Source organism: Capra hircus, chromosome 5 (genome assembly GCF_001704415.2).
Source record: "Capra hircus breed San Clemente chromosome 5, ASM170441v1, whole genome shotgun sequence".
Lineage (NCBI taxonomy): Eukaryota > Metazoa > Chordata > Mammalia > Artiodactyla > Bovidae > Capra > Capra hircus.
In genome coordinates, this window is record NC_030812.1 from 115,858,607 (window position 1) to 115,875,029 (window position 16,423).

At 59.0% G+C, this 16,423-nt stretch overlaps 1 protein-coding gene across 1 annotated transcript in view; it reads left to right on the forward strand.

The window, feature by feature from the left end:
- TBC1D22A (TBC1 domain family member 22A) overlaps positions 889-16,423 on the forward strand; it is a 271,283-nt gene continuing 255,748 nt past the window's right edge. The window contains exon 1 of the mRNA XM_018048921.1: positions 889-1,127. Within this exon, the coding sequence (XP_017904410.1) occupies positions 1,066-1,127 (62 nt within the window). The 5' untranslated portion in view covers positions 889-1,065. The remainder of the gene's footprint in view (positions 1,128-16,423) is intronic.

Below are 16,423 nucleotides of genomic sequence, written 5' to 3' on the forward strand. Positions count from 1 at the left end.
ACCAACACAGACATTAATGTCTCCATTCCTTGCTTTGTACTAAGCCCTGAATACTCATTGGAAGGACTGATGCTGAAGCTGCAACTCCAATACCTTGGAGTTGCTAAGGTGATGCGAAGAACTGACTCATCTGAAAAGACCCTGATGCTGGGGAAGACTGAAGGCAGAAGGGGACGACAGAGGATGAGATGGTTGGATGGCATCACCGACTCGATGACGTGAGCTTGAGCAAGCTCCAAGAGTTGGTGATGGACAGGGAGGCCTGGCGTGGTGCGGTCCATGGGGTCGCAGAGTCGGACGCGACTGGACTGAACTAAGTCTCTGGAACCCCGAGTTATTTCACCTGCCCGTTGCCAGGGCCGAGAACCGCCCTTGGTCAGGGCTGAGGCGGGGGAATCTTCCTGCTTCAGGGGCAGCTCTTACTCGGGAAGCCTGGTCCAACCCCCGCCCCTCCTCGGCCATCCTGCCCCCGGCCCAGCGCCTCCAGCCCCCCAGCCCCTCACTCGGCCCGGCCGCACCCCCGCCGCTCTTCCCCGGCCCGGCCCCACCCCCACTGACCCTCACAAAGCCCCTCGCCACGGCTCTCGCCCAGCTGCCCTGACTGCGGTAGTCAGCCAGCCACCGCGTGTTTACCGGTGCCCCTCAAGTGCGCGCGACAGTCACACCCTCGACCACCCCCGCGAACGGGTGCCTTCGGCCCCCGCGTTGCTCCGCCCTCTGGTGAGGACCACCGCCCAGCGGGGCTCTCAGGAGACGAGGGGTCTGTAGACGTCGTGACTAACAAGCAGCCCAACTCGTCTCCAGGGCACCGCCCCCGGAGGCGCCTTGTAGTGACGCCGGGCGCCTGCGTCGTGCGTCACGCTCTCCGGGGACGGGGGCGGGACTTCCGGGCGTGCGGAAGCACAACTTCCGGAGGGAGGCGGAAGAACCTCTCGGCTCTACATTTTCGGGGAATCCCGGGGATCGCTGAGGGGGGCGCCAAACGGGGTACAGGAAGGGGCCGCCGCGGAGGGCTGGCCGCCCTCGGGGTGTCGGGGCCGTGGGTCTGAGCGATGAGGAGGGACCATGGCCAGCGACGGGGCCAGGAAGCAGTTCTGGAAGCGCGGCAGCAGCAAGGTCCCGGGCAGGTGGGTGTGACGGGACCCCCGGGTCGGGGTCAGGGGTCAGAGGTCAGGGGGCGCGTCGGCTCCCCGGGGGCTGCGGGAGGAATCGGGGGTGCGGAGGGGCGATCGGGGTTCTGGGGGGACTGCCCAGGGTGTCCGGGGGCGCGGACCGTGGGGTCTGGGAGGTGGCCGTGGCTGTACGTAGGAGCGAGGCCAGAGGGGAGGGTGTTTGTCCTGAGACCGCCAGGCTGTTTTCTGCGGAGACTCTGGCTCTGCCGGGCCGCCGGGGCTGCACGTAGGAGCCTCCTCTCCTGGGGCCGCGAGGAGTCGGTGGAGCGCGGAAAGTGGCCGGGTGGCCGTCCCCGCGGGGCGGGTGAGCTTCTGCAGGGGGCGTGGTGGCCTGGACCCACTCGACGGGCCTAGTCGCCTGTGGGTTTTGCTGCTTTTGCCCTGGGCTAGGAAGAGTACTTTGAGGCTCCCTGTGAATTTCCACCATCCCAACTTCCTGGCCTCAAAACCCAACTCCTGTCTTGAGTCAACAGCAGGAAGAAAATTAAAAAACTTTTTTTTTTTTTTTTTTGAAATAAGTGCCAGCAGTGACCTGGGTGCGCCTTGGAAGCTGTACTGCTCCAAAGTCCTGTAACTGATGTGTGGCCCTGCCCAGCCAGGGCCCCAAGGAAACGGAGACACGACTCGGAAAATGCTTAGGAAGAAATCAGCTGCTGGTGAACGCAGATTAGAGAGAAACAAGCTACAGGATTTCTAGACACGGTCCTGTTTGCAAACTAAAAGTCTCAGATACGGAAAATGAAGAATTGTGGTCTTAACTCCAAGTAGAATCATGCATGACCACAGTTTATTTTTAAGGCTGCATAATAAGCACTATTGTTTGAGTGATAGAATTATAAACTTTGGAATCCACTATGTCCAATCAGAAAGGCTTAATTTTCAGAGTGGTCTGGGAGTTAGCAGGAGCTGAGTTACTGTATGCCCAGAGCAGCGATTTTTGGACAGGGGTCACTAAAGTTGGCCAAAGATCCTGTTTTACTGTATAGGATGGTCCTTGAAGAACAGTCAGAGGTTTCATCACAGCCAATGTCAGGGTCCAAGATGACCTGGAAGTTCTGAAATAGCAGCGAGTAGGAGGGCCTAGTGGCGACAGGAGCAGGTGCTCTAGAGCACTGACTCCAGGGAGAAGGAGCCACGTGGCGGAACAGTGTGGTGTGTTGTTGTAGGTCCTGAGATTTTGGTACCTCCTCAGTCTAAATGGATTCTGATTCTTCACCACCAACTGAGGCAAGAGAGTAATGGAGCTTCTGTGTTAGTTCTAATGGTGAATAAACCTTTGGATCCATAACTGTGTCTCTTGGGTATTTGTCCTTATCTTGGGTTCAGTGGGACTTCCCTGGTGGCTCAGATGGTACAGCCTCTGCCTACAACTCGGGAGACCCGGGTTCGATCTCTGGGTTGGAAAAGTCCTCTGGAGAAGGAAGTGGCACCCCACTCCAGTACTCTTGCCTGGAAAATCCCACAGATGGAGGAGCCTGGTAAGCTACAGTCCACGGGGTCGCAAAGAGTCAGACATGACTGAGCGACTTCACTTTACTTTTTTTTTTTTTAATTTTACTTTGGGTTCAATAGGGTCCCTCCCAAAATTCAGATCTTCGGAACCTGTGAGTCTGACTTTATATGGAAACAAGGTATTCTGCAGATGGAATTGAGTTAAAATGAGAAATGAGGCCGTTCTGGATTAGGGAGCGCGCGAGTCCAATGGCTGGTGTCCTTAGGGGAAGAGGGAAATTTGCACCCAGAGAGACAGGTGTAGGGAGGATGGCACGGATGGTGGAGGCAGATTGAAGTGATGCCTTTACAAACCAGGGAAGCTGCGGATTCCTGGCAGCCAGTAAATGCTAGAAGAGGTAGGGAGGGATCCTTTCGCAGAGCCTTGGGAGAGGCGGGGCCCCGGCGGGACCGTGGCTTTGGCCTTCTGGCCCCTAGCGCTGGGGCAGGACGTCCCTGGGGTCTCCACCGTCTCCAGCCGGTGGGTCTGGGGCACCCAGCTGCGGCGGCCACGGGAGCCTGCTGCTGTCCTTGGGTTTCTTCTGTGGTTCCTGCATCGCCAGAGACCGCCTGGCCTGCTCTGGGGTTTTGAGTCTGTGCCATGCAGAGGCACTGTTGAGAGCAGCTCTCTGAGATCGTTCCAGACTCAGAGTGGGGTCTGTGAGCCGCCGTGGCCAGCACCATGGAGGCCGGCCCGTGAGGGGAGGCCTGCAGGGCCACCTTGGGCCCCGTGCCCCCTGCAGCCTCGCCTCTGGCAGCGCTGCTGTTTCGGGCGGGAGGAGCTTCGGGGGTGTGCGGCTCCCCGTCAGCACGTGGCCCTCCCTTGGGGGTCGCTGGCCGTGCACTGCTTCACCTGCCCAAGCACCGCGTGGCCAGATCCCCGCTGATTCTAGTCGCTGTGTCAGCTCTTGTGGGTGGGCCCTGTAATTAGCTTGTTTTTGAGTGTGGGCCCCAACTCAGAAACCTGAAGGTGGAAGAATACACCCACCACAAAGTACAGAGCAGTTAAAGGCTCTTTGTACCGCACAGCCCTTTATGATGAACAGCTCCTTGACAGCAGTGGCTGACGTTCATCTTGCAGTCACCGTTTGCCAGGCCCTCTTCCTACCGCTCTGCACACGTTTGTCTCCCTGGTGGTTTATTTCTTTAAAAGTCTTTTTTGAATTTGTTACAATATTGCTCCTGTTTTATGTTTTTTTTGGCCAAGAGACGTGGGATCTTAGTTCCCTGACCAGGGATCGATATCGCATCCCCTGCGTTGGGAGGTGGAGACTTGACCACTGGACCGCTGGGGAAGTCCCTCGCTGGTGTTTCAGAATTTATAAAACGCCCTCTGTCATCTAAGCACACTCTGGGCCTCGCTGAGGTAGGCGTGGTGGTTTTCCCGGAAATGCCGTGCAGAGAAGCCTCTGTGTTTTTGCAGGACGTGTAAGGCCCTTTATGACCTGAGCCCGCTGAGCCGCGTCTCCCACCCCTCCCTGCTCTGAGCTTTGCCCTCAGTGATGCTGAGGGGCTTGTGGATTCCTTGCTGTGCGATGCCTCTGTCAGCTTCATGCTTTTGTAGCTGACCAGAACGTTCTTTTCCTCCCTTCCCTCTCCTTTGCCTGGCGCTCTTTTTAAGGATTTTGAACAACTCATTTCCAGTGTGCCTCCCGGTGAAGCCTGGCCTGTTTTCACGCGGTCTGGACTAAAGTGCCCCTTTGTGCATCACACTCAGTGTTGTTGGAAAGTGCTTGCTTTCTCCACCAGCCAGTGGGCTCTGAGTGTTTAGGGAGTGTTCCTTACTCATCTTTGCATTGTTACTGCAAAATCAATTAAGCGGTGGTTGATCCGAACTGTTTCCTAGATGAGCCTGGAGAGGACTGGTGGTTCGGCCAAGGTCTTATGCCACGTGCGCTGGTCTCGCTGGGAGATCCCCCTCTTCTGTGCACGCTCTGGGCCTTAGGTTGTGTGTTTGGCTGGTGGTTCCTTAGAAACTTCTCTTCTGGATGAAGGATGGGAAGATGTCTGACTCGGGACTGGGTGGTCTGGGTTTTAGCCATTTCTCTGTCCTTCGCCTTGGGCCTGTTGCTCTGGGCCGCGTGTCTTCCTGTGTGACCTAGGAGCTGCACTCGACCGTGACCTCCAGGAGGATATTTGCTTGGCCGGGCCCTGATCTCTTAGATGAGGAGGAGAGGGGCCTCTTGGACCCGTTCTGAGAGCCTGATAACTTACTGATTCAACAAATATTTATTTAACCCGTATTAACGTGCGAGTCACGGTTCCAGGTACTGGAGATGCATCCGTGAACAAAACAGAGCAGAACCTGGGCTCGCACTAGAGTGGGGGAGGCGGAGAGTGATGCGATAAGGAGCGCGTTAACTGGCGGGCGATGGCTGGAGTCCACACAAAGGGAAGAGGGGCAGACGGCTGGGGGGCAGGGAGGTCTCAGGACGATGCGAGCCGGGTGAGCCCTCCCAGAGCAGGTGACATCTGAGCAAGGTCTGCAGCAGGTGCGGGAACAGGCCTCGGGGGCGGCTGGGAAAGAGTGGTCCCGGCAGAGGGGTGAGCACATGCAGAGGCCCTGGTTTGGGGGCAACGCTCATGTGTGTCTGAGGGGGAAGTGCAGGGGTGTGCGACCATCGCTGAGGGCAGGGCTCGGGGGGGACAGTCATGGGGCATGAGGCCTGGAGGCGGGGCTCGTGGTCGCGGCAAGGACAGAGGCTCTCGGTTTCTCCTTCTGAGGGAGGGGCCTTCGGAGGACTCTGCCCGAGGCGTGGCCTGGCCTCCGTGCCGTGTTGTGGGTGGACTAGGGGCTGAGAGGCCAGGCTGGCAGCAGGGACCGGTTAGGAGGGGCAGGGCCGCCGCTTCTGCCGTTGGCCTTGGCGTTCTTGCCACACTTAACGTTAAATGCCATGACAAGACCGTCGCACGAAGGTGTGAGAACACACGCCGCCCTTTGGCATGGCCCCCTCACGCGCCGCGTGGCGTGCGCTCTGCTGACTGTGCAGGGCGACGTCTGTAAGTGAGGGGGTGGCGCTCAGGGCCCCCACTGCGGGTGGAAAGGCCGCGGCGCTCTGGTGGGGCCGGGCTGGGAGACGGTTCAGCATCCTGGTTCTGGCGGCTGTCAGCTTTCAGTGCTCAGAGCCAGGAGGGGGCCCTGAGTGAACGGGCCAGCTGGCTCCGCTGTCACCCCACTGGCCACCGCAGTTGCAGGGAGGAGTGGGTAACTCATTCAGAAAGCGGCGCGGGGAGCATCTTCCGTGTGCCAGGGACCGGGCTGAGCAGAGGGACGTGGGCCTCGGGGCTGGTGAGCACCAGACGCACAGCCTGCAGGGTCGCCTGGCCGCAGCCTGGCGATGGGTGCAGGATAGCGGGCGCTGCGTCCACAGAATGCCACCGCCCCCAGCGGAGGCCTCGTCTAAGCAGGGACCCGGGGCTGGAGGGGCCAGCCTGCCTCGCGGAGGTGCGGGTCAGGGTCAGAGCGTTGCTATAGGGAGACTCGGCGGCGGAAGTGAGGAGGGGGTGAGTGGGCCTGGAGAGGACTTGGGTCCTGGTCCCCATCACTGAGCGGGGAGGCCCCATCGTCCTCCCGAGAGCAGGCTCAGGGCCTAGGCTGTGACGGGTTTTGCAGGGGTCCCTGATGGACGGGGTGCTGGGGGTTGGGGTGACCCCTAGGGTTCTGGCCTGAGGGGGTGCGTGTGGTTGGCAGAATGATTCCCGGCCCCCCACCAAAATGTCCGCGTCCTCCTCTCCAGAGCTTGTGAAGCGTTGGTTCCATGGCAGAGGGGAATCAGGGTCGTAGGTGGAATTACGGTCGCTCGTCAGCTGCCCTTGAGATGGAGAAGTTGTCCTGGAGCATCCGGGGGACCCACTGGAGTCCCAGCAGCTATTACAGGCGTCGGAGATGGGGTGCATGGCTCCGTCTGACCTGCAGTTGCTGGCTTTGAGGATGCAGGAGGGGGCCCCGAGGCAGGGCTCATGGGGGCCTCTAGGAGCCGGGGGCCTCCTCTGCCCTCGACCAGCAGGAAGATGGGGACCTTGGCCCTGTACCTGCTTGAAACTGAGTTCTACCGACAAGCCGGGTGAGTGGGAGATGGGTCTCCCAGGGTCGCCTCTGGAATGACTTTAGTCTTGGGGGACCCGTGCCGGCCTCCGACCTCCAGAGCTTTGGGATGACGGGTGTGTGTTGTAAGGCAGCAAGTTTGTGGTCATTTGTTCCCGCAGCCACAGGAAAGCCCCGTGGGGGCGGTCAGGGAGATGTGCTGGAGAGGCTGGGCGGTCTGGGCCCTTGCTGGTAACCTCTGCAAAGCGTCTTCAGTCCTCAGGGCCTGGGACTGAGCTGGGAGGGGTCTTCTGTGTCCTCTGGGGTCCAGGAGCCACGGGGAGGCCCTGCCTGTCTCCTCAGGGGTTCTCAGCTGCTGTCTCCCAGCCGCCCGGCCTGTGTCTTTATAAAGGTGGTTTTCTTGCTGTGCTTTCAGAGCAGCTGTTCAGATAGTCTGTTCCTATTTCCCTGTCATGGGGAGCCTGGGAGTCTGCGCTCTGGCAGCAACTTTGTGTTTTAGGGGAGTGGGTTTCTCTGGCCTGCCCCGCCCTGACGTGAGTGGAGGGGGTCTTGCTCTGATGAGCACCGTGGACACACCTGAGGGTGGGCTTCTGCTAAAGATATGGTTTTCCAGTGGTCCTGTTGTATGTTATTAAATGCCTTTTATTTTGTCTGGAGGCATTTTGAAACAGTTAAGTTTAAAGTGAAATTCCACCCCCCCCCCCCCCCCCCCGCCAGCCCTTACATCTCTGTCTAACGTAGGAGATCTGGGCGCTTTGGGGTTAATTTTTAGATGAGTACAAGAGTGACTTAGAGAAAAGTAAGTCCCTGATGATGTTGGACATATTCTTTGTTTTTAAACTTCTTAAAAACAAGAGCTGGAGGAACTATTTCTCTCCTCCGAGCGTCGTGAAGGCCCGCGGAGGTTGTGGGTGGAGATGAACAGGCCGGGCGCCGGGCCCATGTCTCCCCACATCTCGCTTCCCTGCCTCTGTCGGGGCGGCCCCGCCTGGCTGAGATCAGCTCAGACAAGGAGGGCTTGGTGACCCAGGCCGGGAGTGACGCCCGCCCTCACCGTGCCCTCTGCGGCCTCTCCGTCTTCCCTGCTCCCGGGCTTGCCCGCTCCTCTGTTGAACACAGGCCACCTGAGGACTGGCCCGTGGGCTCTCTGGGTGCAGTGGGGTCCCAGCCTCGGAGAGGCTGGCTGCACAGGGGATGCTAGGCAGGAGGAGTGCCCGGGACCAAGCGCCTGGCCCTCCCTCGGGAGGAGTCGGGGGTAGTGGCTGGGAACCGTGTCCCCAGGCAAGTGTTGGTTCTGCGCCCAGGGGGATGGCAGAGCTGTGCACAGAGTGCCGCCTCCCTGCAGCGCGCGCTCCCGGAGCGCCTCCTCTGCCGGGCTGTGGTCCTCAGGGCAGCAGGATGCTGCGCGGTCCGTGATGGCCTGGCCCCAGGCTGGGGTTGGGACCTGGTCTCTTGCCCGCTGACTTCCTCTCTCCAGGGTGGGAGTCTCCCTCAGTTCTCCAGGGGTGAGGGGGCAGCTTCTAGGCCCCTCCCCCCAACAGAAGGGAGACAGAGAATCAGGAGGCCCCGAGGGACGGGCAGCCTGGGCTTTTCTGTCCCGGGGCTGCGCTACAGGGAACCTGGGTGCTGAGTGCCCTTCCTCCTGTTCCCTCTCTCTGATGCTGGTTCCTCTTTGGGGGGATTCCAGCCCAGGCGCTGCAGGTGAGGGGGTGCGTGGAGCTGTTGGTGAGTCTAGTTTAGAACAGTCGTGGGTCCTCTTGCCAGAGTCACGAGAACTCAGGGATCACTAGCGTGGACTGGGCCCGGGGCCCCGGGGCAGCCCCTCCGGGCGCCAGCTGGCTTGGGACTCAGGCCTCTCGGCCGAGGGCACGGCCCTTTCTGGCCATGCTGCCCCTTGCGTTCCTGGGCTCCCACCGCATAAGTGCCCTGATCGCCGAGGGCCCGTCCCCGGGTGTCCCTCCGCCCCTGGGGTCCGCAGCTCACTGGGGCCGGCAGAGGACGGTGGTGGCCCTGCGGTGCTCTGCGCCCTCATGCTTGACTGTGCTGTGGGGTCAGACCGCTCTGCTCCGCGCTCCTCAGATGCGCCCGTGGCCACATCCGCCTTCCCCTGCTCCCTCGCACTCCTCACGGGCTGCTAGCCTCGGAGACACAGTGTGGGCAGCGGAGGGACAGAAGAGGCCCTGGGCGGTGTGGGTGAGGGGGTGGCGAGCAGGCCAGGGTGGGCCGGCCCCCGGCACAGAGAGTCCGAGTGTCCCCCGAGGGCCACATACCGACCCGGCAGACGGGAGCGGCGGGAGAGCTGCCTGACTGCCCTGGAGGCCAGGGCTGCGCTCCCTGGTGGGGATGGCCACCTGGGCTGGGCGTAGACGTGGGGGCGGGGTTTGGAGGTCCTGGTGGACCTGGAGACCCACTTAACGTGGTGGGCTTCCAGGAGGCAGCGAGGGTGGTCTCTGGGTCGGTGTTCTTGGAGAGGATGTCTCAGAAGGAGTGAGTGTGGGGCGCTAGACCCCGCAGGTGGGTTCCAGGGGGAGCCAGGAGCCGCTGGTTGGCAGGAAGTTGCTCAGGTGGGCGAGCCTGATGTGTTTCACCTGTGTGCCTGCAGAGAGTGATGTCCTGGCGGGGGACGGGTCACCACGGATGGGTGTGAGGCCTGGCGGTGGGGGCAAGGCTGATTTTTGTGACAGACCCTTTAACGTGAGGTGGCGCGTGTGTGCTCGAGAGTCGGAGGTGGTTCAGCCTGGAGGCAGCTGTGTGCGTGTTCACGGAAGATGGGTGTGCTTTCCCGCGCTGGGAAGAAGGCGCGTGCAGCATGGGACTTTGGGAGGCACAGAGGAGTCGGATCGTCCGGATGGGCTGGCTGGAGACCGGAGAGGTGAGAGGGCGCAGTGCGAGTCTGGAGCAGAGTCGGGAGGAGCGGGGATGAGGAGGGTGGTGACGGCCGGCTGCTGGGCTGGCCTTTCCCCTGGTGATTTCAGAAGGCTTCCCTTCCACGCCCCTGTTCATCCGTCTTTTCTCGGAGCTGCATGGTGTGTGGGGATCGTAGTTCCTCTCCGACCAGGGATCGAACCCTGTGTTGGGAGCTCCGAGTGGTGCCCGTTGGCCACTAGGGAAGCCCCCGGTGTTGTTCCATTTCTAATTTGGAATTCTGGCTGCAGTGGGTCTCCGCTGCGCTCGCGCGTTCCCTCGAGGCGGGCGGGGGCTGCTCTCGCTGCAGCGAGCGTGCCCCTCGTGGCGGTGGTGTCTCTTGATGGGGAGCGCGGGCTCTGGGCACGTGGGCTTCAGTCGAGGCAGGTTCTGGGCTCAGAGCACAGGCTCAGTGGTTGGGGTGCTCGGGCTTAGTTGCCCTGTGCCCGCGGGGTCTTCCTGGACCAGAGATCGGACCCACGTCTCCTGCATTGGCAGGCAGATTCTTTACCCCTGAGCCACCCGGGAAGCCCCTCCTTGCTTTTCTCTTGAGACATAATTAACATATTAGTTTCACGTGTGTAACGTGAGATTCAGTATACGTACAGGTTACCAGATGACCCAGTGGGCCTGGTTAACGTCCATCACCACGCAGCTACAGGCTTTTTCCTTGTGACGAGAACGTGTGAGATTTACCCTTAGCAGCTTCCAGGTCTGCAGTCGAGTCCCCCTGAGTCCAGCGCACGCTGCGCCGTCCTGGACTGGCGGGTCCTGTCCCTGCCGACCCCTTCACCCCTTGCGCGCCCCGCCCGCCCCTGGGCCACACCACAGAGGCTGTGCTCTGTGAGTACATCCCGTTGCTGTTTTCTTTCGATTGAGGCACAGTCGGTTTCCAGTATTGTATTTCACACACTGGGTTTTCACGGGGAAGAAACCTCTTTACTGTCAATGTAAAGGGAGGGACGAGTATATCGTCAGAACCCTCGTTTCTAAGACGTATTGGAGCCATCCGTGAAGTGGCTTGCTGGCTGGCTCAGTAGCTGCCCATCTGTCGGCTCCCGGGCCCCCAGGAGTGTGACAGGGGACGAGTGCAGTCCCTTTAGCGGGGAGCTGGTGGCCGGGCGGGGACAGGAGGCGGCTGAGAGCTTGCGGGACTGGGCGGCTGTCACCGCTGAGTGGCAGGCGTGAGTGCTGACGGTGGGACAGCCTGGAGCCCTCCGGCGTGGGTCCTGGGGGGCCGCGTGGGCCTGCAAGCGACTCTGGGTGGAGGGGTGGTGGAGCTGTGAGCTGTCGTCATAACGGGCTCTGTACATTTGCCTCTGAAGCTCTCTAAAGTTAATTTCCTTGGAAAACTTGCTCCTTCTGAGCATATTCTCTAAATCTGGGGAGCATGGCTGTGGTTGGAATGAGCCTGGTGGTAAATCAGTCACTCGTATAGTTCATGTTTCAGAAAACTGCTACTGAGCCCAGAGGAGACCCTGCGTGATGGCTCTGCTCGCGGAGGAGGGGTTGATAAGCTGTAAACAGGGTCACTGCATGGTTTGCCTGCTTACTCCGAGTCTGGAATACGGGAGGCAGCTAATCGTAGGCGTGGCCGTGTAACTTTCATTAATTTTATGATGCTCAGGCCGCTGCGTCTTGAGTTTATTCCTTTCCCTTTTATTTCCTCTTGCTGTTCACCGTGTCATTCGTGGCTGTCTTCACCCTCTGCTCTTCAGCCTTTAATTAACAAAAGCAAGAGGCTGTTCGGGTGCTGTCCTGTCAGTTCTGTTCAAGGCCGGGGCCTTGGGGTAGGGGGACCAAGTTCAGACCAGAAAGAAGTCTGCTGGGATGCACAGGAGGGAGTCACCTCGTCACGCCGCAAGGCCTGCTGCCTTCAGCCCTGTCCGCTGAGGCTCGTCTCCTCCCTTCTCCTCCCGCGTCCGCGTGCCCGGAGCGGCACCCCTGGCGTCTTGACAGTGCCAGCCGGGCCGGCCTGGAGCAGGTGCTCAGCGGGGCGTGTTGAGCGGCTTGAGAGGGGCGGCCTCTAGGTGGCTCGTGACCGGCTGAGACGGCGCTGTTGCGTGGCACTCTCTAGACGGACATGAAGGCCACTCCCAGGGCAGGGTGTCCCCGGGCAGGCCCTCAGACAGCCCTCAGTCCGTCTGTCTGGATCTGGAGGCTGCGCTGGGTATCTGTTGTGGAGCGGGGGCTCCTCTCGTTGCAGGGCACAGGCGCTGGGACGCGCGCGTCGGTGGCTGTGGGGCCTGGGCTCCTTTCACGTGGGGTCTTCCTGGACCAGGGATCCCCTGCATTGGCAGGTGGATTCCCAACCACTGAGCCACGAGGAAAGTCCCTGACTGAGTTTTTTGAAAAAGCTTTCCTGACCCAAGCTGTGAAGAAGGCAATGGCACCCCACTCCAGTACTCTTGCCTGGAAAATCCCATGGATGGGGGAGCCTGGTAGGCTGCAGTCCATGGGGTCGCTAGGAGTCAGGCATGACTGAGCGACTTCACTTTCACTTTTACGCATTGGAGAAGGAAATGGCAACCACTCCAGTGTTCTTGCCTGGAGAATCCCAGGGACAGGGAGCCTGGTGGGCTGCCATCTATGGGGTCGCCCAGAGTCAGATGTGACTTAAGCGACTTAGCAGCAGCAGCAGTAGCAGCAGACCCAAGCTGTAAAGGCAGCCGGGACAGACCCTGGGAAGTGGGGGCTTGGCCCCGGGGCCTGTCTCTTTCGGACATGTGGCGTCAGCCCAGGTCTCCAGCCTGTCCTCCTCCGGGGCCCCGCCCACCCGGGAGCGCCCCTTCGGGTTCTTGCTGTAAACCTCAGCCCTTCCCATTCCCTGTTGTCTGTCTGCCCCTCCAGTGCGGGCGCTTTAGCGACACCTCCTGTGCCCCACGCAGAAGAGGTGACCTTCACGGGGCCGTGGGGCTCTCGTGGGGGCCCTTCTGGCACCTCTCTGCCAGCTTGCCCCGCCCCGCCCCCTGTCTAGACCCCGCCCTCTCGCCTGGCCGAGAGCCTCGGTTCCATCACAGGCTTGGCGCCTGGGGCCTTCGTCAGTTCTCCTTCATTTCTTCTTCCCTCTGCGAGTCCTTCTTGGGTGCTCAGGATGTTTGTGGCCCTCGGGATGTTGACAGATGGGACCCAGAAAACACTGCTCCTGGTCCTCACTGTTGCCTGCTGGTAACAAGTTAGCCCTTTTCAAGTTTCACTTAAAAAGGTTTTTTACTTTGCCTGCCCTGGGTCTTAGCTGTGGCCTGCGGGATCTTCGGTGCCGCCTGAGGGATCTTCGTTGCTACATGCAAACTTTTAGTTAGGGTGTGTGGGTCTGTTCCCACCAGGAGCTTCCCTGGGGGCTCTGATGGTAAAGGACCCGCCTGCAGTGCAGGAGACCCAGTTAGATCCTCGGTCGGGAAGATCCCCTGGAGAAGGGAATGACTACCCACTCCAGTGTCTGCCTGCCTGGAGATTTCCATAAACAGAGGAGCCTGGCGGGCTACAGTCCCTGGGGTCTCAAAAAAGTTGGACACGACTTAGTGACTAACATTTTGTGTGTGTATTCAGCGCTTCGCTGTCACGTTAGTGAGATTTCCCCATCTGGATTCGTGTGGCCGTGGCCCCTTCATGTTTGCTGTGGCTGGTGTTCTGTTAGATGCATGCATTTTAATTTTTAAAATTCATTATTCAGTTGATAAGAAAACCTAGGTATCTGTTAACAGTTTCTTCTCTCTGTGGCATCACAGCCATTGCCGAACCTGTCTCCCTCAGGTGCTTGTGAGATGATGTCTCCAGTGTGTAGCTGGCAGTGGAATTAGGTCACGTGGATCTGCATTTTATAAGGAATCACTAGGGTTCAGTGAACTGCTTCAGTGTTTTAAAGCAGTATAGTCTATTAAAAAGTTTATGGGTTAATATATCTATTAAAGAAAGATTTCATTATCTGAAATGAGGTGGGTATGTTAGTTGCCACTTAACTCTTTAAAAAGGGCTTTCGCTGAAGCCTGCTTTTCTCTTTCACAGTGCGAGACCAAACAGAAATGTAGTTTTAATAAGATAAAGTGAGGTTGCTTTTAGCCTGAGCTTGGACTTTGCTGGAGCGTTTTCTGCTCAGTGATCACAGGTGTTTTCCCGAGAAGAGTCCGTGGGTTTCCTGATGTCCTGGAGGGGCGGGGCCTGCAGTTCGGGTCGGTGCTTGGACTTCCGGGAACAGGACCTGCAGGGTGTGGGCCGCAGGCAGAACTGGCTCCGGCGAAGAGCCGCGTGAGTGCAGTGGGGCGCCGCGGAAGAGTGCCGGTGTCCAGGTCAAGGCTGGTTGCTGATGTTGGTAAACACTGTCCGTCGGCCACTTTGCAGTGTCCATAGCGCCGTTACCAAGGTTATCTCCTTGGGTACACATTCTTATTCCCGTTTCCTGGATGAGGAAGCAGAAGCTCTGAGCAGTTACTTGGTTAGCACTCTTACCAGCTTGTAAGTGTTGGGTCTTGAACCCAGATTTTTGGATTCTAAAAACTGGAAACTTTTCTGCCGAGGTTAGAGAGACGGCCGTGGAAATTTCAGACGGGACCACAACAGATGGGTGGCTCTTGGCCTGGGCAGGCTGAGACTGTTTTTGGCAAAAAAAGAGAAGGCTCGGGGGTGTCACTGTGAAGTCTTGAAGGTGGGGGCCTGAGTCCCTCAGGCATCAGCAGTTGGTGCAGGCCGTCAGCTGGGACCCCCACCAGCACTGGTAGGTGTGTGACACACGCAGGGCTCCGTCCCCTTCTGCCAGGAGAGGGTGTCAGGGTCTGCAGACCGAGAAGGGAGCTCTCCCCGGATGCCAGATCTGCAGGCGCCTCCATCCTGCACTTCCCAGCCTGCAGAGCCGTCAGATCTTGTTTATAAGCTGCTCTGTGCATGGTGTTTGTTACAGCAGCCTGAATGGACCGGGCCGGGGGGTGGGCCTTTCCAAGCATCGTTCTCAGCGCAGAGCCCTCGCAAGGATAGAGCACCGTCCTCAGCGCAGAGCCCTCGCAAGGATAGAGCACCGTCCTCAGCGCAGAGCCCTCGCAAGGATAGAGCACCGTCCTCAGCGCAGAGCCCTCGCAAGGATAGAGCACCGTCCTCAGCGCAGAGCCCTCGTAAGGATAGAGCACCGTCCTCAGCGCAGAGCCCTCGTAAGGATAGAGCACCGTCCTCAGCGCAGAGCCCTCCGTAAGGATAGAGCATCGTTCTCAGCGCAGAGCCCTCCGTAAGGATAAAGCATCGTTCTCAGCGCAGAGCCCTCCGTAAGGATAAAAGTGTGATGTGGCTGTTACTGTTTAGTTACACAGTTGTGTCTGACTCTCTGCGACCCCATGGACTGTACTCCACCAGGCTTCTCTATCCACGGGATTTTCCTGGACAAGAATACTGGAGTGGGTTGCCATTTCTGTCTCCAGGGGATCCTCCCGGACCCGGGATCAAATCCACATTCTCCTGCGTGGACAGGTGGATTCTTTACCACCGAGCTGCCAGGCAAGCCCAGAAGTGTGATGACTTAACCTTTAAGGCTCCCACGTGCCAGGAAAATAGATTCGCTACCGATGTGAGTTTCCTATTGCTGCAGAAGCAAGTTACCACAGGCCTGTTGGCTTACAACAACACACGTTTATCACCTTACAGTTCTGGAGGTCAAGTCTGCATGAGGCCTCCCTGGGTGAACACCGAGGTGTTGGCAGGGCTTTCTGGAGCCTTTAGGGGAGAAGCTGTCTCCTCACCTCTTCAGCCTCTCAAGACTACCTGCACTCCTTGACTACAGCCCGCTTTGTGCGCATTCACAGCCAGCCACACAGCCTTACTCCGAGCGTTCCTCCTCGGCCACGGCCCCCTGACCGCAGGCGGGGAAGTTTTCCTCTTGAGGACTTTGAGGAGATCGAACCCACCTGGACGATGCAGGCTGTGCTCCCAGGCGTGTGCCCCTAGCCGCATCTGCAGGGCCCCCTCTGCCGTGTTGTTCCCGAGTCTAAGCTCGTACTGCTCGCTGCTCGACAGGCCAGTAATGCAGACGGGTTGCTGGGACAAGGAACAGCAACTTGAATCGGAAAGCCAGCAAACCGAGAAGATGGTGGGCTCCTGCTCCAAAGAACCATCGTGCCTGAGCTAGAATTTGGGGCTCCTTTCATACGAAAAGGAGGGGGCGAAGTCAGACACTTCCTGTTTCCCATCAGCCTCATCAAGGGGTATGTGGACTTCTTCCTCCTGCAGCCATTCACAGGTGGGCCTGGTCAGGAGGGAGGCAGAGACGGGCCATTATGTGTAATCGAAGCTTCTCGGCAACGGCCCTTTGGTGATTAACTTGCGAGAGAACAGAGTCTCTCCTGTTACCGCCCGACTGTCCGCGTCCCTCCCACGCTCCTGTGGGTGGAGGAGCAAAGGCCATTCAGCTGAAGAGGCGACGAGTCCGCCTTAGGGTCTCTAGTCAGTCCATTTAATATACAGCTGTGTGAACCAGTGAGGCCTCTTGGCACTTTGTCTAATTTGTAGTTGAACTTTGGAGGTTTTGCTTCCAGTTCCTGATACATACCCTCAATTCCTGTGCTGTTTGGACACAATTACACAGGTTGGTCGCCGCTTCCCCAACTGCAGTGGAACTGCCGTCTGTTTCATGGGCGGGCAGACCTGTTGCAGGCGGCCTCGGGACTAGTGTAGAGCCCAGCCTTTTAAAGTGATTCACAGCCACCAGGCCTTGTAGCAGTTAGACTCTCCTGTCTCTGCAGACAGCTGGAGTGGCTTATACAGCATTCTAAAGGGGCTTCATTTAAGCCTGCTTCTGGGAGCCCCTGGCCTGCAGCAGGGCAGTTGGCAAGGG